The sequence below is a fragment of the Equus caballus genome, chromosome 24 (genome assembly GCF_041296265.1).
Source record: "Equus caballus isolate H_3958 breed thoroughbred chromosome 24, TB-T2T, whole genome shotgun sequence".
NCBI classification, from domain to species: Eukaryota; Metazoa; Chordata; class Mammalia; order Perissodactyla; family Equidae; genus Equus; species Equus caballus.
Window position 1 is genome coordinate 18,892,280 of NC_091707.1, and position 24,438 is coordinate 18,916,717.

The 24,438-nt window shown below is 39.2% G+C and overlaps 1 protein-coding gene across 8 annotated transcripts in view; it reads left to right on the forward strand.

Moving 5' to 3' along the window:
- The first annotated feature begins 2,617 nt into the window (after positions 1-2,617).
- ARID4A (AT-rich interaction domain 4A) overlaps positions 2,618-24,438 on the forward strand; it is a 68,216-nt gene continuing 46,395 nt past the window's right edge. For 6 of the 8 annotated variants that reach the window (XR_011432147.1, XM_023627800.2, XM_023627802.2 and 3 more), the window contains exons 1-8: positions 2,618-2,970; positions 4,038-4,094; positions 5,871-5,981; positions 7,978-8,043; positions 9,055-9,145; positions 19,753-19,832; positions 19,921-20,015; positions 22,082-22,214. Coding sequence is in view for 6 of the 8 variants with exons in the window: in XM_023627800.2 (XP_023483568.1) it covers positions 4,089-4,094; positions 5,871-5,981; positions 7,978-8,043; positions 9,055-9,145; positions 19,753-19,832; positions 19,921-20,015; positions 22,082-22,214 (582 nt within the window). In the remaining 2 variants the exon portion in view is untranslated. Of the gene's footprint in view, positions 2,971-3,549; positions 3,768-4,037; positions 4,095-5,870; positions 5,982-7,977; positions 8,044-9,054; positions 9,146-19,752; positions 19,833-19,920; positions 20,016-21,823; positions 21,977-22,081; positions 22,215-24,438 lie in introns of those variants that run through there. The other 2 variants (XM_070249816.1, XM_023627805.2) reach the window with 2 other exon arrangements.

The following is a 24,438-nucleotide window of genomic DNA, read 5'->3' on the forward strand; positions in this document are numbered from 1 at the left end:
ACTACACAAATGCCTAACTATTCTAAGGTGAAAAATTAGTTTTAAAAGATCACTCCAAAGGTCCTAGAAAAATTCTCCAATTTATTTTACTATATGTGTAACTTAAAGGCTGTGATAATTCTACTTGAATAAACAGAAACCCAGGAGAGAGAGTTAGTTCAAAAATAGAGCTCAAGACAAACAGAAAATTAGGGGGGGAAAGTAATAAGAACAACAAAAAATGTAAGTGCAGTACTAGCAAAAGCTTTCTGATGGAAAACTGTGCAAAGATCAAAAGCTTAAATGTACAATCTCTTTGGCCTTGTATTTCCACTGCTGAGAATTTATACTAAAGAAAGAACCAGGGGTGGGAAGGAAGATCTAGATGCCTCGAAATTTTAGCCATACACGTCAATTCTTAGGCAAAATCTTTGGTAAAAAGGGCACAAGGATATTCAGACATGTTGTTGTTATAAATAAATTAAGAGATCAGGTTATATAAATTACGGTACACTTATCCTATAGAACACTACGCACTCAGGAAAAATGCTTTAAGGACAAGATATTTTCCATAAAGAAAAAAACATGAGTAATAAAATGAGCACGACTAGAATGGCCTTCATTTTGTACAACAAAAGCAACAAAAAGAGAAACTCCTCTGTGTAAATATAAGTACAGTACAAAATGTGATTACCTTTTGGTATAGGAAACATAAGAGATTTTTATTTTCTCCTCGTGGGTTTTTAGTAATTTCCAAATGCCCACTGACATGCATTATTTGGATCAGATAACACCAGGTCTAACTTGGGTAGTGGAATTATAGGTGATTACCCCACAGGAAGTTCAGCAGTATTATATTGTTTTATAATTTCCTTAAGAAAAACAAAATCGCTTCACTTCTAAACTCTTATTGAAATATCTTTTCTATACGCTAACTTTTCAAATAGAGAGGGAAAAAAGCATGAAAATATTCATTTTATTCCGTGATAAAAATACTATCTACTTAAAAATTCAGAAATGGGAACCTCATGAATGGGTAAACAAATTCTTAACTATGTCCTAATTTTGAGATTTCATTCTAAAATATCGCATCAGGAAACGAATTATACCTACTCAAGCGAACATTTGACCAAATAAAACATCCTTCAACTACCATTCTTCCATTTTGCTATTTACGGCTCTACTTTACTGGTCCACAAAAAGCTTTCCCAAGCAGTTTTCCCCAATTCTAAAAATTATTACAGATATTAGAACTCACCTCAGTAATACTTTCGGATATTTGTCATTGAGAGTCCTGTTTTCTTCAGATCAACTGCCAAAAACAAAAAAAACCCCAATAAATTATTAAATCACTCAACCATTTTCCAGCCTGGAGCCCCACCAGGAGAACAACAGGGTTCGAGACAGAGGTAGGAGGATAATTCAAGGCAGCTATCCAAATGAGTGTGAGTAGGACACTCAATGGAAATACCAACATACCTTTCACTTTCTCAAGTAATTTCGATAAAAATCACTGTTAGGAATGAAAAGTTCACTCGGCTTTAATTAAGACGTTCTTACTGAGTAAATTTAGTCAACGTGGATTATCGACAATGTTTAACATTTTATTTCATTCTTTAAAACAACTTGCCAATTAATACCGCATTTCCACCATTTCAAATGTGTTTTTGCTTTATTTAGCAGAAGGCAAGATTTTGCTAACAAGACACAATCCACGGCTGCCCTGAACACAGTGCCCCGGCGGCTCTAGCCCTTCGAGGGCAGCACCCCGCCGTGTGCACCGCAGCGCCGACCCCCCGCGCCGTCTCCACCGCCTGAGCTCGCCGCGCGAGGAGCACGCGCAAACAGCGCTCCGCACGGGAGGCAGGAGCCGGCTGCCTCCCCACCGGCCTCCGCGCGCGTGGAGGGGACGCCGCCAGGCCGGAGACTGCGACAGGCTGCGAAAGCCACTTCCCAAGGGAGGAGGGGCCGCTCGGAGAGGAGCGGAACCCAGACATCTCTCACTCCCTCCAGGGAGCCCGAAGCACGGGCCCGGAGAGAGCCGCGCGCGTCCCCTCCGCCTCCTTCCCCGTCGGGGCGGGAGAGGAGGCCTCGCCCCCTTCGGCCCGCGGCCCGCCCCCACCCCCGCCCGGCCACCCGAAGAACTCCCTGGGCCATGGCCGCCGCGCGGCCCCTCCACTTCCGGTGCCGGCGCCGCCAGAGCTGCGCCATCCCCCCGTCCCTCGGACAACCAGAGCTTCCAACTGACCTTTGGACAGGTCCGCGACTCCTCTGACCTTCACCAGGTGCTGTCCTGGAGGGAACGGTGAACGGGTGCCGCACTGAGACGAATCTACGGGGTAACGACTCCGCTCTTGTCTTGCCAGAAACATAAAATGCGCTAGCGCTGCGGCCACTGCTGCCCAGACAAAATGGCGCCGAGAAGCCGGCTTAGCGCAGGCGCCTTGGAAAGACCCTGCCCCGCCCCCGTGCAAGTTCTGGCCGCAGCTCCGGGTTCGGTTTCCATGGGACGCTCCACCGCCAATCCTCGTGCCGAACTGCTCTTCCTGACCCCTCAGTGTACCAATCAGTGCTCAGTCAAGCACATCCGGAGTCGTGTCTACCAATCATCTCTCGGTACTTGCTTACTCAATACCTGAGTCTCCAGTAACGTTAGCCTTAGAACACAGCCAATCACAAGTGGAAGATGTCCTACCTGCTGTTTTTCGCACCAATCCGGGAAGTTTCAGAGCTACATCCAATGAGGACGGCTGGCAGCGAGCTCCAATCCGAAGCTCTTCGGCGTCATGAGCAGCCAATGGGAGTTCGTGTAGAAGCGAGTCTGCTCAACAGCTTGTTATTTGGTGGATTGTGGCAGTAAATCGGGCGAGTGGGGAACCGGGCGCAGGAACTGCCGCCGCGGCCGGGAGTGGTGCTGCCGGGACGGGGGCCCACGGGTGTCAGTGGGGCGGAGAACTCGGCGGCTGACAGCGCGCACTTCACCCGCAGTTGGTAGGTGGAGAGAAGGGAGCGGGGGATACTGAATGGACGAGGCGGTAGTAGCAGCTGGTGCTGCTGCCCGGGGTCCCGGTGCAGTTGGGAGCTTTGGAGGCGGGGAGGGAGGTGCGAGGCAAGCGGTGCGGCGAGCGCAGGGGAAGGGGCGAGTCGTGGAGCAGCGGCAGCAACTGCAGGAGCCGCCGCCGCAGCCGCAGCCGCCGCCTCGGCCGCTTGCTTCCCCGGCTCCCCGGGAAAATGGCTGTGGGGCTGGCCGCGCCGCTAAGTTTGCTTCCGCGCGGGGAGGAGCGGGCAGCTCGGGGGAGCCGGCCCCCAACTCCGCGGCGCGCCCCCCGCTGCCGAGTCGGTGCAGAGCCCGGAGGCTGGGGGCTCGTTCCTCCGCGGGCTGTACAAAAAGTTGAGGCGGGCGCGGGAGGCGGCGGCGCGGCGGCGCGGCTCCCCTCCCCTCCCACACCCTGTCCGGCCGCCTCCCCTCCTCCTCCCCGCCCCCGCCGCCTCCCCTCGCGGGCTCCCCGCGCCCCCGCGGCAGGCCGCGGCCCCTGGCCCTCGGGGCGCAGCGCGCGTCTCCTTCCTGACACGGTGCAGAGCGAAGGAGGGAGAGCAATGGCGCCGTGACACTCCGCTGCCGCCGCCGCGGGCCCGGGGCGGGCCGAGGGGCCGAGCGTGGAGGCGGGGCGCGGGCCGAGCCGGGGCAGCCGGGGGGCGGCCGGGCGCAGGCCGGGCGAGCGCGCCCGCGGGACCCGGGGAGCCGGACGGCGCCTGCCCCTTTGCGGAGCCCTGTGTCCTGGCTCGGAGTTGAGCACTGGGGTCGAACTGGCGAGCGGGCGGGGGCGCGGGGCCACTGGCGAACTCCGGGCGGCGCGGGCTGCCCTTCGGCGCCCGCAGGGCTGCCGCTGTCCCCTCGGCCCCTGCGTCCCGGCCGCCCTCGGGGGGGGGGGGGGGTCGAGCCCTTGGCTGGGGAGGGCTCTGCCCCTCCCCGCTGGCGTTTGTTTACTTTCTTTCCGCGGGTCGCTCCCCTCCGCTGACTGCTTCTCTGCCTGTCTCTCCCCTCCCCGCGCTTCCAGCGACGGAGAAGCGAGCTCGCTGAGCTGGAACCCCACAGATCCCCCGGGAAAATGAAGGTAAGTGGAGTCAGCGCCGCTCCGCACCTCCTGCCCTGGCCACTGCCTGTCGTGAGGCTGGTGCTGTGGAATGTCATTTTCTTTTGCGACTCGACACTGATTCCTCTCCTAAGCAGCGCTTTCTGAAAATGAGGACGTGTTGAATGGGTGAGAAATGATCATTGTGTCTAAATGCAGTCAGTTCGGCCCCTCTCTGAAGCAGTTAGCACTTTGGAAAGGCTGCAGCAGCCTCTCCATTGTTGTCCATTGGGCTAGTATTTTTAAACACTTCCTGTGTTGGCAGCACCCTTTGCAGAAGTAAAGCTTTTGTCCTGCTTTGGTTCTTTGGGGGATTTTTTGAAATTATTTTTTCTTCCCCAGTGCCAGTGCGATTTTCTAAGGAAGGAATATGTGGATTGTGTAAGGGAGATATCATTTCTTCTGGGGATAAAATGAAATTCTGTGGTTAAAATACTTGAAGGTAAACTAAGACTAGGTGTTAATACTTCGTTTTAGTTCAGTTATAGTATTTTTAAACATATATTCAACTTAAAAAAAATACCTTCTTAAGACAACTAATACTGCGAAGGTCCTATGTGATATTTAAGGGAAAGCAAACTACAGCATTCTGTAGTGGCGTGGCATTGAATGTTTCAGATCATTCCAAGGTATTCTTCAATTTGCCTTATTTGTAAAGGTACTGACTTTAAAAGGTATTTGATTCCTTACTCATTTACGATTTCAGTGTATTAAGCTCTGAAATATAGCATTTTCCCAAACTTTCTCTTGCTTTCCTATCTCCTTGAAGTGACGCATTTAACCATCTTTATTCTTATTTGGGAAAACTTACTGGAAAATGAAAATTAATTTTCTACTTAAAAGTGTATCTCTAAAGTGTGCTATGTTACCTTTCCATTTAGCAGTGTGGAATCAAGCATATATGAATACGCTTAACTTTTGAAAAAAATAGGTGAAATGACAGACTGAGATAGCAATCGTTCTGTTACTGTCACGATTAAAATGAACAGTAGAATGAAATTTCTCATATCTTTCAATGTATCATTTCTGATCATGGCCATTTGCTAAAAGTAGGTGTTTCTTAGTAAAACTTATTTTTTTTTATGTCAACCAAGAAGATTTAACGTTATAAACTAGGTATGGCTGCAAGACTTGAGCCATCAGTTCGTATTTCTGTGTTCAACAGCTGAATTTAGACTTAAACCTTTAAAATGCAGCTTTTAGCCAATGATTTTTCCAAATAATGCTCTCCTTCTCAAAAGGATTGGCTTCATTTCTTATCTGTACTGTTATACTGTATCCAAAAAGATGTTGCCTTTATGTAGCTATATTAATAAACATTTAATTATGTATTGTTAGTGTTAATTTTAATAGCAATATTTCTTTTAATTTGAAAAGAATATTTTCAGGAAGCCATAATTAAATAACTTAAAGTTTTATGAGAACTTAATATAACTCTTTCTGTTTTTTGTTATTTTTTGATTTCTTAAATGTAGAATTGCTGAAACGTTTTGTATTTGGAGAAAAAAACATTTTATGTCCCTACTGATATCTTCCAGTTACACTTAAAATGTGTTATGTTATCAGGATGTAGTTTATAAAATAAAGGATTGTTAATAAAGTGTTTGCTTTAGGAGTATTTTTTAAAGTATCAGTGATATTAATAAGCAAATAATGTGAACGTTTTTATTACCTTAAATACAGAACTGTTTAATGAGACTTGAGGTTGGAGTAGGGAGAATAGTGTGACAAATTCACATTCTATGTTCCTTTCATCAGGCGGCGGATGAGCCTGCCTACCTGACAGTGGGAACTGATGTCAGTGCCAAGTACCGAGGGGCCTTCTGTGAGGCAAAAATTAAGACTGTGAAAAGGCTGGTAAAAGTTAAGGTAATTTTTTTTTTTTTAATGCAACAGCTTTATTAACTCTGGATTGAAGAGAGTTGGGGAGGGGGAGACTGCAAATCAACATTTTATTTGTTGAATCATTACTTACTTAATCATAACTATGTGAAAGCACCATTATATACAAAACTATAGGAAAAGCACATTAAAGAAAGCAATTATTCCAAAATGTTTCTATGAAAGTACCATGCTCATGGTACTTCCTATTATCTGGTTCTTTCCTGAGTGTGGTAGCATGCTTACTTAGGCAATAATCTGTTTTCTCCCCTTTCACAATATTCAGGTAGACATGATTTCAAGTGATTAGGAAAAACAGAGCAGTGGGAATTATGCTTTCAAGACAGCATCAAAAACGATTTAAGAATTTTATTTTTAAGATGCTTTTATGACCAGAAAAAAAGTTAACACGTTATTCTTATACGATATTTGGAGATATTGAAAAATACTGAAGGATTAATACTCATCGCTTACCTCTTAGAAATACTATTAATGTTTTTGTGTTTCCTTCTAGTAATTTTCCTATATAAATATTTTTAATAATCTTAGTTACCTAGATTACAAAAGTAATCCGTGCATATTACAAACTTTTTTAACCTTATAGAGCTATATAGTAAAGTTCATGAAAGTCCTCTTTGATACTGCTCCAAAGAGATTTGATGTGGTCTGCCAGATTTTGTGTTGTGCCTGTCATAGCAGTTTTGTGTTGTTGTTGTTGTTGTTGTTATTGGATCATACTGCACTTTCAGTTTTACAATTTACTTTTCACTTATATATTTTGATCTTTTCCTACAAGAATTAAGCACCATGAGAGGAGGAAATGTTTGATGACTTCTAGCCTTAACACCTAGAGTACTGCCTGACGCATAATGGGCACTCAAAATATGTTGAATGAATAAATGAACTAGCGCAGTGGTTCTCCAAGTGTGGCCCTGGGCCAGTAGCATCAGCCTCACCTGGGAATTTGTTTAAAATGCAAGTTCTCAGGCCCCCACCCCAGACCTGCTGAGTCAGACACTGGCAGTAGGGTCCAGTGATTATGTTTTAATAAGCCCTCCAAGTGTTTCTGATGCGTGTTGAAGTTTGAGAACCATTGGACTAGAGGAGTGTGATTTGTATGGTAAATAAATAGGTTTATCTGTGATTATTATAAAAATTGTGTTTAAATTTTTATCTGCTAGTGAAACTTTTAAGTATTATTAGAGTATCATTTGACATTCATTTCTTCCTTGTTTCATATAGCCTTTTTAGTATGTCAGCTATACAGGATTTGATTATTAAATATTTTCTTTCAGAATTTGAACTTTTCATTAGTATTAAGGCTCTTATATGTTTATTTACTTAATTTAAAATCAATACAGTGATTGTTTGGGGTGGTATTACCATACAAACATTACATACAGTTTGTATTTTCTTATTTTGGTACTTGCTGTATTTGGATGGTGACCCTGTATATTTGGGAAGATCTGTAGTAGAAAGGAGCGCTTATTTATAACTGAACTGCCTATCGTGATGATTTTTCAGGTTTACTTTATAAGGGAGCAAAAGAGTTCTAGTTTTAATTTGTTTACCTTGCACGTGGGCAATAAAGTTCGATACTATTTTTTTATATACTTAGTGACAGTCACAACTTTCTATGATTTATTGATAAAAAGCAATGAAAGCAGTTTTAAGCTTTTACAGTAATCACTACAAATTATAAATCTTTTGTAGTTCATTAATTCAGCAAACATTTTTTAAGTGCCTATAATATACATTGACTCTTGCTAACTGCTGGGGGTATAGTGATGAAGGATTCAAGGAGTTCCTCAAGGAGCTCAGTTAATGAGAGAGATATTAAACCTAAATATATGACAATGTAATAAATATTAAAACAGAGGTAACCACAGGATGCTAACAAAGTATAAAGACATTGTTACAGTGTTACCATAAATGTGTTGTTTTCAAAGTAATGTGCAAATTATTCTGCAAAAATGTTTTTTAGGTACTCCTGAAACAGGATAATACTACACAATTGGTGCAAGATGACCAAGTAAAGGGTCCTTTAAGAGTACGTATGTTCTAGAGTTTAAAATGTGAAATGAAAAATCATAAATCCATACAGTAATGTATTGAATTTTATGTTTGTAGGTGTACTTTTAAAATTTTATAAAAATGTAATCAGAAAACAGAAAAATGAGGCATTTTGTAGTTAGTATAAATTATGATATTCCAATGGCTGTATCCTTAGTTTAAGAATGTTAAACATTTTATAGAAGGGTAATTTAATATATATAAACATGAGTTTTCAGCCACCTTTTGTTAGGAATTCTCGGGTTGAATACCTCACTTTGTTTTTTACATTGTTGCCGTAGATGTTTAGCCTGCTAATTTATATATTTGTATGATAAGTCTGACTCATGTGTTGTTCTAATTTATCAAGTAAACTATGTTGACTTCATAATTCAATTTAATGAATGCCCATCTTATGTTGTCTGTCCATTTCTGGCCATGTGTTTAATGTGATAAATCTTTGTTATGTCAGAGTGCCACTTCAGTTACTATCTCGTATACAAAGGTCTGGAAGCTGAAAGAAGGCCAGCTGGTCCATCACTCTTTCTCCAGGTGGACCTTTATCTAAAAGGCCCCTTAAATACAAATGCTGAATCCAATATTCAATATGTCTACGAAAAAAAACTGAAGCTATTTTTGCTGTCTTTATCGTATTTCAGGGCTTACATTCCACAGTTTTCTTGAAGGCAATGTGCTATAGTAGGACAGCTCTGAAGTAAGACTTAAGAGACTGGGTTCTCATCCTGGACTCTTTGCAAATTATTTGCTCTTTCTGAGCCACAATTTTAAATGTGTAAAATAGGGGAAATAATAACCACCTCTCTTATGCCAAAATGTTTTGGAGCTCAAATTGCATGGTAAATATATGAGCACCATAAATGATAAAGATTTAAGGCAATGTAAGGTAGAATTATCATAAGTATTATTATTATTTACCCAGGTTATATAGTTGGTGGGTGTGATTTAGTTTGTTTAAATTTGGCAATGAAATTTCGATTTTGTGTTTTAGGTTGGCGCTATTGTTGAAACAAGGACATCTGATGGATCCTTTCAGGAAGCTATTATCAGCAAGTTGACAGATGCTAGTTGGTATACCGTGGGTAAGTAGTTAAGTAATTTAATATGTAGTATTTGATTTGGGGATTGCATATACCTCTATTTTGTAAATACACTGAATCATTGTGTTGGCAGAGAAATATGTATTCTTTCCTGTCAATTTATGTCATATAGTTAGCTAAAATTTTAATGAGCCCCTGCTAATAACAAAAATAATTCTCTCTTATAGTAACTTGGCCACTTGTGGCTATTTCATCCAAGAATATACTTGTTTTTTAGGTTACCTTGATATTTTATTCAAGAAAGTTAAATTATAGTTATTTTTATTCCATAAGAAAAGTCAGTATAACTTAGTTTTGTAAGTAATCAGTCTTTTTTACCTTTTCTGTAATTACAATTAAGATTGCACAGTTGCAGTCTTTTATTGTGTTGCCGCCTGTTTTATATAAGGATAATACAGATGTTACCACAGAATTTACAGACAAAAATTCTGGCCAGAGTAGATTCAAGCCTAGGTGGTCGTAGCTTAATTTTTGATTTTTGATACAGGCTGTCTTAGTAATACCTTTCAAGAAAGATTTATATGCTATTACTGTGAATGCATGCCTAACATTCCATGCATAAGCTTATACTGGTTTTAAACTTTACTGTCATGAGTAGCAACAAGTATCATAATACATGTAAATTAAAATCTCAATGTGGTACTTAAACAGTTGCTGTCATTATGTTGATAAGAATAGCAGTGGTTAACGTTTCCAAAACTCCTCTCAGTACTTTCAGACTACACGGTCCTGTGGATAACATCCAATCCTTTGTTTTACACTGAACATCTTTGGCATTGTTTGGTTTTTACATTTATGTCTTTGTATCACTGCTGTAATTGTAATGTTATTGTTGCCTTGTAAAAGGAAAAAGAAGTCACCCTTCAGGTTTACTTTTAGTTTACTTGATTTGTTGCTTTGGGTACAAATCATTCTTCTCCAGTTGACGCTCAAAGCTATGAAGAACATGCTTTGGTTAAAAATCATACTTTCTGCATCTTACTTGGTGGCTTCTCTTAATAGTAGCAATTTGCTATACGTTACTACTATTTTCTAACCATTTTAATTCTTCTTGGGTCTCCTAGAAGTTAGTGTTGGTTCACAATGGTGCAATTATTCTGAACTACATATTTTTAGGAAGCTTAATTGTGGCTATTGATAGTTGATAGCGATTTAAAACTAAGCTTAATGTTAACTCTTGGAGACTAAGTAAATACAGTTTTGCTATATTAAACAAAGCAGTGGTAAAAATTACAGGAGTTGGTTTGTGCAGAATCATGGGAAATGATTTGATCCATGTTCAAATACTAATATTGCATCCTATTTGGTACTTAATATCAGGGTTGCATTCACAATATTTGTGAAGTTTTACTGACGTAATGCTCATGCTTCTGCAGAAGCAATACTTTTCAGGTTTTCATGTTCTGCATTTCCACACCCCAGAATAATCCTTCAATTATGAATGGCAAGCTCTATCCTTTACATGAGTGGCATTTTAACATTTCTAAAAACTAGTCACTACTGAGCATTCTCTATGGTATAGTGATTTTCTGTGATAGATAATTACAGGAGAAATTCTCTAATTCTTGTTCTCAAAGAGCTTAGAATCTTAATTGCATATAATTCATGTATCAAGCATTACTGTACATAAAAATCACTTAGTGCTTGTTTAAAAAAATGAGAATTTGAGGACCCCAAAACCTCTCCAATTTAGTAGGTCAGGGGATGGCAACCTAAGAATCTTTCTTTTTAAAAGCACATTGGGTGAATCTAATGCAGGTACTATACGCTTAGAGAAACAGACCACACTTGGAGAATCAGAGACTTATTCGGGAGGCAAATTCAAAATATTTAAGATTTTTGCATTGATGTAATGAGAGAGAGTGACCTAAAATTAAGATGTTGGGCTGGCCCCATGGGCCAGTGGTTAAGTTAGCTTCGGCCGCTCAGGGTTTTGCTGGTTTGGATCCTGGGCACAGACCTAGCACCGCTCATCAAGCCATGCTGAGGTGGCATCCCACATAGCAGAGTCAGAAGGACCTACAGCTAGAGTATACAACTGTGTACTGGGGGGCTTTGGGGAGAAAAAGAAAAAAAAAAGTTTGGCAACATATGTTAGCTGAGGGCCAATCTTTAAGGAAAAAAAGATTTATTAAGAGACACTGTCCACTTAAGTATACTCAATATAGCACTCTTCTATAAATAATGATTAGTTATTGAAGGATGTGGACCACATAAAGAATGGTCGGAGTATAATAAGTTTAAAAGATGGCAAAATAGAATGTGTGATCTCTCACAGGTCATGAACTTCCTATATTTTTCTTTAATTGGGCATCTACTACCTATTGGGTTTAATTGCTCTTTTCTAGAATTTTTCTTGATTTCTAATTCCTAGTGAAGTTAACTAGGTAGAATCAGAAAGTTATACCAAGTATTAATTGTCTCGATGGCATTCTTTGATTTTAAGAGATCTTGAAATTATGTCAGACTATTAAAAATGAAACCCAGTGGTGCAGTGGTTAAGTTCACATCTTCTGCTTCAGCAGCCCTGGGTTCACCAGTTCAGATCCCGGGTGCAGACCTACACACCGCTTGTCAAGCCATGCTGTGGCATGCATTCCACTTATAAAGTAGAGGAAGACAGGCATGGATGTTAGCTCAGGGCCAGTCTTCCTCAGCAAAAAAAGAGTAGGATTGGTGGCAGATGTTAGCTCAGGGCTAATCTTCCTTAAAAAAATAAATAAAATATTTTCTTAAAAAAAAAACCAAAAAACCAAAGAGGATACCACATTTCTGGTTGGATCAAATAGCAGTTAGCATTGTTGGTGATCAAAATTTTCTAGCGAGTCAGTGATGTTAACTCCTTCTCATGTGATATAGGTATTAATTTTTCCTATTTTAGCTGAATAGCCAATTTTGGAAGAAGTTATGGATCTAATAGAACTCAACTTTTAAAAATCTAATAATACCTTGCCCTCTAATGTTGAACACTACTAAATAGCTTTAGCTCATGGATTTTTTGTTTGTTTTTGAGCCTTGTAAATATTTCCTCTTCCTATGATAAAACACTGCATCCTACCGTGGTTTATTCATTTGGCACTTCTTGTCCTTGCATTAAAGATAAGGAATCTGTAATGTATGGAAGTGTGCTGTTATCTATCTAGTCATTCAGAAGGTATCAAAATTGGGATTAGAATTCATATCTCCACTTGAATGTTGCCATTAACTCCTGGTAAATACAACTGTCAATAAGACATTCTAAAACTTCTCTTCTTTTGCCTTTTTGCAATATAAAAATTGCTGTTAATTTTAATAATTTACTTATAAAATGTACATGTATACATACAGCATATATCACGTTTAACACTAAAATCTATTTGATCATTTATGTATTTTTGTGGCAAATACTTTTTCAGGTTCAGAATTCCTTTGTGCCTTGGGAGTTACTGTTTGGCACATCAATCGTTTCAGATCTCATGGAAGTTCTAGTTAATAGAGTCGAAGAGATTTAGATTAAACTGATGAATGGGCTGTCTTTTGTAGTATGTGCTGCCAGTTTGTAAGGCTTTTAATTTAGTTAGAATGTCTATGACAAATGTTATAAACTAAATCAACTAAAAATATTTTCAAAACCAGGTGGTGATTGCAGTGACTAGAAAATCATTCATTAAGAAAAAAGTACTAGGCAGCAAAGATCTGTTCAGTCCTGTGATAGGCTTTGGCCTGTTGTTTAAATGGCCTTCCATAAGACAGCACTCCCTTGATATTTTGTTAATATAGTTATACATTTGAATGTTAATGTCTTGAGTTTCCAGATTCCTGAAGTTTTGTTTATTTGTTTTTTGGTTTTTGCTGAGGAAGATCCGCCCTGAGCTAACATCTGTGCTAGTCTTCCTCTGTTTTATATATGGGTCACCACCACACCATGGCTGCTGCCAAGTGCTGTTTGTCTCCACCTGGGGTCTGAACCTGGGCCACTGAAGCAGAGCCCACAACCTAACCACTATGCCACGGGTCTGGCTCCTGAAGTTTTTGACCTTAGCTGCTGAGGGACTTCTGTAGTTATCACAGATGACTTTATGAGTGACAGAACTTTGTGTGTGTGTGCGTGTGTAAGGAGGATTGACCCTGAGCTAACATCTGTTGTCAATCTTCCTCTTTTTGCTTAAGGAAGATTGTTGCTGAGCTAACATCTGTGCCAGTCTTCCTCTATTTTGTACATAGAATGTTGCCACAGCATGACTTGATGAGCAGTGTGTAGGTCCACCCCTGGGATCCGGGCCCACAAACCCTGAGCTGCTGAAGCAGAGTGTGCAAACATCACCACCACTACACCGGGCCAGCCCCCATGAGTGACAGAACTAGGGTGTACATGTATTTTTAATTTTAAAGTTTTTACTCTGTTAGGTGAAATATTTTGTTGATCAGAACTGCTATGCACATATATAACAATAATGCTTATTTTTCCAAAGTCAGAATTCTTGACTTTCTCCTCAGTGTTTGTATTTTCTTTTTTTTTGATTTTTAAATTTTTTTCCTTTTTCTCTCCAAAGCCCCCTGGTACATAGTTGTATGTTCTTCATTGTGGGTCCTTCTAGTTGTGGCATGTGGGACGCTGCCTCAGCATGGCCTGATGAGTGGTGCCATGTCCACACCCAGGATTTGAACTGGCAAAACCCTGGGCCACTGAATTGGAGCACGTGAACCTAACCACTTGGCCATGGGGCCGACCCCTCCCGAGTGTTCATTTTATGCCTCTGCTTCATACCTATTTATTATGCATTTTGACCCCTGCCTTAACTAAATTATAGCTCATTAATTAGCTTTCTGCTTCTCAATTTCTTTATCTATAAGAGGAAGATAGTGATTCCCACCTTGCAGAGGCTGTGGTGAGGATTAGGAAGTGGTAGAAGCTTAATACGTGGTAGCCAATTACATCTTTGGCTAGATAAAGTTAACTTACTGTTGTTATTATGTTACTGTCCTCCAGCGACTAACAGTGCTGTGATAACAGGTGGAGCTCTTGTATTTAGTGGTTAGATTAGGTCCCTGTTGCTTTTGTTTCTTTGAATCCTAACAGTTGAGGGTTGGGCTTTGTATATTTGTTTGCATTAGCATTATTTTGTCTAGTATGATTAATGTTATTGAAGGAGTCTCAACTTTGTCATTTTCCTCAAGTTAGGTTTTAGTGTTTATATGTAATGTAATAATAGAAATACTACTTTTTTCAGTATCTGTTCCGTTGCACTCAATGAATAATATATTCAAATGCCATTTTTGGCAAGTATAAGACAATTTGTAGAATTACTAAATCCTTATAGTCTGACTTTTTTTCTCTTGGCATGCTGTAGTATACATCTTGAACTAAAAAGAAGCTAAATTTACTATACACACCAGTTAATTATTTCACTCTTATCAAAACACCAGAGTCACTCTTCAATTACTACAAATTTTGTGTGCTTTTAGATGATACTTCTAACATAGAAGTTATAGAGGAAACTTCTTAGAGATGGAACTTCTCCATGATGTTGATGATCATGGGTGTCAGGATTAATAGGTCCACTATGTTGTTGGGTTTTCTATTAGTCTTGCAGAAATTCTTGAGAAGTTACGTGGCTTATCAAACTTGTATAAAGTACTCAAATATATACCTTTGTATAGTTTTTTTTTTTCTATTTTATTTTTTATGGTAGTTTTTATGATGGTTTACAACCTTGTGAAGTTTCAGTTGTACATTATTATTTGTCAGTCATATTATAGGTGCACCACTTCACCCTTTGTGCCCACCCCCCTCCGCCCCTCCTCCTGGTAACCACTAATCTGTTCTCTTTGTCCACGTGTTTGTTTATCTTCCACATATGAGCGGAGTCATACAGAAGTTGTCTTTCTCTGTCTGGCTTATTTCGCTTAACATAATACCCTCAGGGTCCATCCGTGTTGTTGTGAATGGGATGATTTTATCCTTTTTTGTGGCTGAGTAGTATTCCATTGTATATATATATACCATATCTTCTTTATCCAGTCATCCATCAATGGGCACTTAGGTTGCTTCCACGTCTTGGCTATTGTGAATAATGCTGCAGTGAACATAGGGGTGCATGGATCTCTGAATTGCTGATTTCAAGTTCTTTGGATAGATACCCAGTAGTGGGATGGCTGGGTCATATGGTATTTCTATTTTAATTTTTTGAGAAATCTCCAAACTGTTTTCCATAATGGCTGCACCAGTTGCATTCCCACACCAGCAGTGTATGAGAGTTCCCTTTTCTCCACAACCTCTCCAACATTTGTTACTTTTTGTTTTGGTTATTTTAGCCATTCTAACGGGTGTAAGGTGATATCTTAGTGTAGTTTTGATTTGCACTTCCCTGATGATCAGTGATGATGAGCATCTTTTCATGTGCCTATTGGCCATCCATATATCTTCTTTGGAGAAATGTCTCCATGTTCCCTGCCCGTTTTTTGTTCAGTTGGTTTGATTTGCTGTTGTTAAGGTGTGTGAATTCTTCATCTATTATGGAGATTAACCCTTTGTTGGATATGTGATTTGCAGATATTTTTTCCCAGTTGGTGAGTTGTGTTTTTGTTTCAATCCTGTTTTTCCTTGCCCTGTAGAAGCTCTTTAGTTTGATGAAGTCCCATTTATTTATTCTTTCTATTGTTTCCCTTGTCTGAGAAGACATGTTGTCTGAAAAGATCCTTTTAAGACTGCTGTCAAAGAGTGTACTGCCTACATTTTCTTCTAGAAGTCTTATGGTTTCAGGTCTTACTTCTAAGTCTTTGATCCATTTTAAGTTTACTTTTGTGAATGGCATAAAAGTGTGGTCTATTTTCATTCTTTTACAGGTGGCTGTCCAGTTTTCCCAACACCGTTTGTTGGAGAGACTTTCTTTTCTCCATTGTATGTCTCAGCTCCTTTGTCGAAGATTAACTGTCGATAGATGTTTGGTTTTATTTCTGGGCTTTCAGTTTTGTTCCATTGATCTCTGTGCCTGTTTTTCTACCAGTACCATGCTGTTTTGATTACTATAGCTGTGTAGTATATTTTGAAGTCAGGGATTGTGATGCCTCCAGCTTTGTTCTTTTTTCTCAGGATTGCTTTAGCAATTTGGGGTCTTTTGTTGCCCCATATGAATTTTAGGATTCTTTGTTCTATTTCTATGAAGAATGTCATTGGGATTCTGATTGGGATTGGATTGAATCTGTAGATTGCTTTAGGTAGTATGGACATTTTAACTATGTTTATTCTTCCAATCCATGTATATGGAATGTCTTTCCATCTCTTTATGTCGTCATCAGTTTCTTTCAGGAAAGTCTTGCAGTTTTCATTGTATAGGTCTTTCACTTCCTTGGTTAAATTTATTCCAAGATATTTTATTCTTTTTGTTGCAATTGTGAGTGGGATTGTGTTCTTGAGTTCTCTTTCTGTTAGTTCATTATTAGAGTATAGAAATGCTACTGATTTATGTAACTAGGTTTTGTATCCCACAACTTTGCTGTAATTGTCTTTTACTTCTAGTAGCTTTCTGATTGACCTATTGATTTTTAGGGTTTTCTATATATAGGACTATGTTGTCTACAAACAGCAAGAGTTTCATTTCTTCATTGCCTATTTGGATTCCTTTTATTTCTTTTTCCTTCCCAGTTGCTCTGGCCAAAACCTCCAGTACTATGTTGAATACGAGTAATGAGAGTGGGCACCCTTGTCTTGTTCCTGTTCTCAGAGGGATGGCGTTCGGTTTTTCCCCATTGAGTATGATGTTGCCTGTGTGTTTGTCATATATTGCCTTTATTATGTTGAGGTACTTTCCTTCTATACTATACCCATTTTATTGAGAGTTTTGATCATAGATGGATGTTGGATCTTGTCAAATGCTTTCTCTGTGTCTATTGAGATGATCATGTGGTTTTTGTTTCTCATTTTGTCAATGTGGTGTATCACGTTGATTGACTTGCGGATGTTGGACCATCCCTGTGTCCCTGCTATAAATCCCACTTGATCATATACCTTTGTATAGTTATATGAATTACAAAGAGAAGCTTTAACTGTTTCTCTTTGTTAACTTAAAGTTGGAAGTGTTCCTACGTAAAACTGTAAAATTGTTATTTGTACCACAATCCCCTTTTGAGAAATTCCTTTGGTTCTTACTTTATTTCTACTCATGATAAAGTATGTTGAAGGTAAATGAATTTTTTCCTTCAAAAATCTGATTTATTTCAAAGTGATTATTTTAAAAACAAAAACTGAGGATATTAAATTGTTGAAATTTGTCATCAGAACATTTTGATTTGTGGCTGCCGTTAATGATAGGATACTTTGGAAAACATTTTGTTGCATACATTTACCTCATTTTCCTTCCTCAGACCCTCACTTAAATGTATGTGTATGTGAGTGTCCAGTGTCACCATCTTTGGTATTGTAGGCATTAAGGAAAATTGGAACTTTTAAAGTTTTATTCTTTAGTATATTTGTGAACATTAATACTAACATGAACAATTAAGTTTGGTATGACAATTTCATGATTCTCAATTTTTAAAAGAGCAGCGATTTATTTATTAGACTCGATGACACTATTTGAATCGTAATTTTAATACAAATGTTTAGAGCATTGTTACTCAGGTATAAATAGTGATGTAATTGTTGGAGGATGTTGTGTTTTATCCTGTCATTGTGTCCTCAGGTGGTGGTTGATTTCTGCATCATTGACAGTGTATATAACACAGCTGCTTTTGTGGAATCGTTACGCTTCTTTGAATATGTGCTTCAGGAGCTTTTAATTTTCTCTACATTGTATCCTGCATGTACAAGAATCTAAACTAGATGTCTTTAGTCTAAGAGAAGGAACTGACTGAGATAGATAAATATTGAAGAAGTTGAGTGCTCTTACATAATTAGGTTTCTAGCATGAAAAAAATAAGTTTATGATTTGGAGGCAAAGTGTTTGCTAATAAAACAACCCTTTAAAGAAAATACAGGATTGTAATTATATAAGTAATAAGGTACAAGATTCTAAGATATTATTAAATCAAGGTAATGTAGAATTTTTCTTTATTAGTGCTAAACTGTTAGAATGCAAAAGCATGTAGGATTGTGAAAATTAGGATTAAATCTTAAAATAATAGGAGCCGGCCTCATGGCCAAGTGGTTAAGTTCACTCGCTCTGCTTTGGTGGCCCAGGGTTTCGCTGGTTCGGATCCTGGGTGCAGACATGGCACTGCCAGTCAGGCCATGCTGAGGTGGCATTCCACATGCCACGACTAGGTGGACCCACAACTAAAATATACAGCTATGTCCTGGGGGGCTTGGGGAGAAAAAAGGAGAAAAAGCCAAAAAAAAAAAAGAAGAAGAAGATTGGCAACAGTTGTTAGCTCAGGTGCCATTCTTTAAGGAAAAAAAAATCATTTTTGTGTGTGTATGTTTTCCTGTGTGTTGTTTTCATAAGATGTACGAACATTTGTTGAATGAATATACATTTTAAGTAACTGAGGTAGAGTCTATTTTATTTTATTTCTTCATAATGTTGGGCGATCAGGTGTCTTCTGAAAGCTTTTTTTTTTTTTTGAGGAAGATTAGCCCAGAGCTAACATCTGCTGCCAGTCCTCCTTTTTTGCTGAGGAAGACTGGCCCTGAGCTCACATCTTTGCCCATCTTCCTCTACTTTATATGTGGGATGCCTACCACAGCATGGCTTGCCAAGCGGTGCCATGTCCACACCCGGGATTCAACCCAGTGAACCCCAGGCTGCCGAAGTGGAACGTGCACACTTAACCGCTGCGCCACCAGGCCGGCCCCCAGCATTTTCTTTTTAATAAACTTTGTAATATCAGATGGTAAAGTTAGAATACATTTCTGAAAAATTAAACACAAAATTATCAAAATAGTATGACTTGTTATATGGAGAACATTAGTTATAAATTAAGTTTCTTACCCCTATTTCTTTGAAGTATTTAAGCATAGTTTCCAAGTAATGTGATTTTTTTAATATAGTAAAAATTAAAACTTTTGTGACAGCTTCTGTGCAATTATGACATTTTAGAATTTATTTCATCTTTCTGATGTTTCCTTGTTTCAACCTAGATTTCTAAATTACTTACATCCTCTTCTAGCAAAAGAAAAAAATTGAATCTTATGACTTTAGAATTTGGCAGCCAGTAGGTTATCATGCAAACAAGTAGAAGCAGTAGGCTGGATAATTTAACAGCATTACCAGGAATCAAACAATTTCTGGAAGTTAGAGGTACTCTATTGATAACTGTTGTGAAAAAATCCATATCCTTTGTTTTTAAAACCAGGTTTTTGCTCATTCTTCTAGGATTAAAAGTTATCTAATATTTGTGCTGTGACCAGGTTGCTGATGGGTTAAGGAGGTGGTTCTGTAGTGATAGGTACTGAAAATCCGAGTGGGACACTTAAGCAGTTGGGGGCAGCCATTTAACCTGTGTGTGTTTGATATCTGCAGAATGAAAAATGTGGTATGTACATTTCAAAAGATTTTTTAAAAATAACTGACAAATAATGGTTCTTACAAATATTAAGCAATAATAGCATTCTGCTTCGTTACATTTTTGTTTAGTGTGCTAAACTCTCTGATATCTTTTGCTCCTTGCAGTGTTTGATGATGGTGATGAAAGAACGTTGAGACGCACCTCACTTTGCCTAAAAGGAGAGAGACATTTTGCGGAGAGTGAGGTAGGGTGACATGGATGGACTTTTTCGATTGAACAGAGCTACCAATGTACAGGAAGAATGCAATTTAATTCATCTGTTTCTTGTCCAGACACTTGACCAGCTTCCATTAACAAATCCAGAGCATTTTGGAACTCCAGTAATTGCAAAGAAGACGAATAGAGGAAGGAGATCCTCTCTTCCTGTGTGAGTGTTTTCATATACAATAACATTACCATTATTACAACATTATATGAATGATTTTTCTAGGATGGCTAAATTTGTTTGGGTAACCTGTCTGTAGCATCTTGTATACTTATGAGCAGATTTTGTTCTTAATTATTCCCATTACTTTGTCCAAGAATTATCACAACTCTTTTTTCAAAAGGGTTGTTTTTGTTTTGATTTACTTTGCCAAATTCCTAAATTGATATGATGATTTTCCTATTTTAAGTGAGGTTATGTATTTCTTTTTTTTCTGCTTTTACTCCCCAAATCCCCCCTGTACATAGTTGCGTATTTTAGTTGTGGGTCCTTCTAGTTGTGGGATGTGGGACGCCGCCTCAGCATAGCCTGATGAGCGGTGGCATGTCCGTGCCCAGGATCCAAACTGGCGAAACCTTGGGCCGCCAAAGCAGAGTGCGCGAACTTAACCACTCGGCCATGGGGCCAGCCCCAAGATATGTGTTTCTTAACCTTTTTATTTCAAAAACATTTCAAACTTAAAAATTTTAAGAGTAATACAATAAATTTTCATATACTTATCATCTAGATGCACTAATTGTTAACATTTTGGGGCACATTTGTTTTATCATTCCCTTTTTTTTTTTGAGGAAGATCACCTCTGAGCTAGCATCTACTGCCAATCCTCCTCTTTTTGCTGAGGAAGACTGACCCTGAGCTAACGTCCGTGCCCATCTTCCTCTACTTTATGTGTGGGACGCCTACCACAGCATGGCTTGCCAAGCAGTGCCGTGTCTGCACTCGGGATCCGAACTGGTGAACCCCGGGCCACCGAGACTCGGAACATGCGAACTCAACCACTGTGCCACCGGGCCGGCCTCTATCATTCCCTTTCTTTATATATACATATTATATTTAGTTTTTTAATAATAATTTTAGTTGGCTGAACTATTTGCGAGGAAGTTGCAAGCATCGTCACCTTTTACCCTTAAATACTTTACCTAAGAACAAGGACATTCTTGTATATAACCAAAGTATGATTATCAAATTCAGAAAATTTAACGTGGATAAAATGCTATTATGTAATAATAGATAGTCCATCTTTCAAATTTTGCCAATTGTCCCAACAATATCCTTTATAGAGTCCCCTGATTCCAGGATGTAATCCAAGATCATGCATTGCATTTAGTTTATATGGTTCTTTTTTTTTTATTGTTGTAGTAACATTGGATTATAACATTATATAACTTTCAGGTGTATGTTATAATATATTTCGAATTCTGTATAGATTACATCATGTTCACCACCCAAAGACTAATTACCATCCATCACCACACATTTGTGCCTAAGCACCCCTTTCACCCTCTTCCCTCCCCCCTGCCCCTCTGATAACCACCACTCCAATCTCTGTTGCTCTGTGTTTGTTTGTTTGTTGTTTTTCTCTTCTACTTATACATGAGATCATATGGTATTTGACTTTCTCCCTCTGACTTATTTCACTTAGCATAATACTATATGGTTCTTAAGTCTCTTTTAATCTGGAAAAGTTTCTCAGCCTTTTTTTGTCTTTTCGTGACATTGACATCTGTGAGGAGTACAGGGCAGTTGTTTTGTAGACTGTTCCTCACTATGGATTAGTTTGATTGTTTAGCCATCCAGATAGGTTACCTAAATAAACCCTCAGATGTACTTTAATGAGATCTTTTCAAACCCTGTTAGAAAATTAGAGTTATATTATCTGGCATACATAAAAAGTCGAAGGGCAGTCTTTTAAAAAATGTGTTTGACACAGTAAGTACTTCATGGTGAATAATTAGGGTTTTCTGTCCCAGCCAGTGGTTGGCATGAGAGCCTAAGTCCAAGTCCTCATTGATCTAGTGAAGTGGACTGAGAGTTACCATGGACAGCTCACGACTCCTTCTTTGGGGCTAGGGAAGTAACCATCTCCTCAATTCCCGTCAGAATGAAGAGGCTACTGCTCTGGGGTAATCCAGATTAGAAATTGAATTGTACATGTTAAATTCACAGCACTCTGACTGTCCCAAAAATGGTTTATGTTAAGATCATGATAAAGTTATTCTAACTTTTAGTAACGAAGATGAGAAGGAAGAAGAAAGTAGTGAAGAGGAAGATGAAGATAAGCGACGTCTCAATGATGAATTATTAGGAAAAGTTGTAAGTGTGTTATCTACACCTGAGAAGACTGAATGCTATCCTGCTTTGGTAAGTAAGATTTCTTTGCACAATCAACCATTTAAAATATTTATTTAACATGGATTTTTAAAAAGCATTTAAAAGATTTTGAACATAATTTTATAGTACAAATTTAATTTGGACTTTATTGCAAAATTGAGCAATCCTTCTGGTCCCACATACTCCACTGTCTCCTTTTGTTACTTCCTGTCTTTAATTCTCTGTAATCGATCATTTACTAAGATCTTTCAGTTCTTCCTTCAAAATGTGTTCTGTGGTCTCTTTTTACTCTGTTTCCATTACCATTTTACACCTGATCTACAGGAACTACCTCCAAGTTCCCGTAAGTTAATCCCTGTGTTCTTTCCTTACTGAATTCCAACCAATTTTCTAGAAGTAACTTTTATAGAGAAATCATTTTGAAGTATTGATTTAATCATGATAGTCCCATTCTCAAAGAAACCCTTGACTGATTCTGCCTAATGAGTCAATTCTGCATTCTTTAGTTGGATATCTGAGGCCATCCCTCGCTCTTAGTTGCTTTCCTGTTTTCGGTATAAGCTCTCTGCTTCACTCAGGTTCTCTCCTAACTGCTCCTTACGTAAGACACTCCTCCTCCGAGCCTTTACCCTTGCCTTAACTCAGCTAGTGTTTACTGAGGGCCTGCAGTGAGTTCAGCTTTCTTCTGAGTTTGTTAGAAGAGGGAGAAGTATGAGAATTGTAACACATTGCCCTCAAGAAGCTACTGTACACATCTGAGAGATTACATAATAGTTAAAAATTATGAAAGAATTTGAATAACTGTTGGTGCAGTCACTAGAGTAGGACAGGGAGTATTGGGGAAAGAAAGGGTGCACCTAGGCTTGGAAATGGCAAGTCTTAGACGGATTGGTAGAGAAAACTAATCTTTGCGTACTCGGGGAAGGAATGAGAAGAAGGGATGGGCAAGAGAATTATTTCGTGAGAGGAATCAATAATACTTGGTAATACCTGTCTCCACTTTCTTCTCTCCCTACTCCTCTACTCCTCTCCAAGTCCTGCCTTTTCTGCAGAGCCTCCCCTGACCGCTTTAACGTAAGAATGCCCCTTCTCCTCTGAGTTTTGATATCACTTATATCTAATCAAAACTAATAACAGTTTTGGCATAAAATGTGTCCCAAATTAGATTAGAATCCCTTAAAGAACCAAGGCCATTTTTTTTAGATTTCTATCTGCATGTAAATACATCACTCAATTCCTATATAGTAATTTATTTTACATAGGAAAAGTCTGAAAATCCTTTGAACCATTCAGTTGTAAAGGCAGACAAGTAAATGGGTTTGGATTCAGAATATTCAGGATATAATGTGCCAAGAGATTTAAAAAAGAATAAATTCCTTTATTTGCTCAGCAGATTCATCATTTTCCAGGTGATGTAGAAAATATGAGTAAGACAGCAATCTTATATTTGATGATTTTATAATCTAATGCAGAGACTCCTTCAAGTATCTGTAATATAAATTAGCGTATGTTCAATATTTGGACTTGCCCTGAGAGATTACCTTTGTTTGAAGGAAATCCAGAAAGCCTGCATGAATCCGCTGCTTTTGGCTGAGCCTTGAAGGATGTCAATAAAGTTAGTAAGCAGAACTTCACTAGAGAACTTCATTAGAGGAAACGAGAAGTAACAGCAGAAAAGCAGGGGCTTTGTCCCTGGAGCTGTCTGCTCTGGGAATCCATTTTGGCTAAATATTAGACATGAGTAGAGGAATAATAGAAAATAAAAGTGGGAAGATAATTTGGATCTAGGGCCAAAGGGTCTTTAAAAATACATCTAAGGAATCTAGACCTAATTCTGCATAGAATTTGGCAGAAGAGTAGCATTATTTGAGCCACATGTTTAGGAATGTTAATGAGGCAGTGGTATGTTGGATGGATTGTTGGAAGGACTGGAGGTGGCAGCAATCAGTCAAGAGGCCATTGAGTGGTTCACAGGTGAGATAATTAAGCCTTGGGCTGCGCCTACTCATCCTTTAAGACTTGCCTTAAGCCTTTGCTGCCACACCTTTTCCTTTCCCGGGTTTGGCTCCCTCTTCCTCCTCTTGGTGTTTTCCTATCATCCTATGCCTAGTGAGATCACTGTGCTTATCCTCCGTTGTGTTCTTTTAGGGTACCTTTTTGTGTTTACCCCTCCATTACACTGTTAGCTCCGTGAGGGCAGACACAACTACAGTATTAGTCTAATAATTACCAGCACCTAACAAACAAATATTTA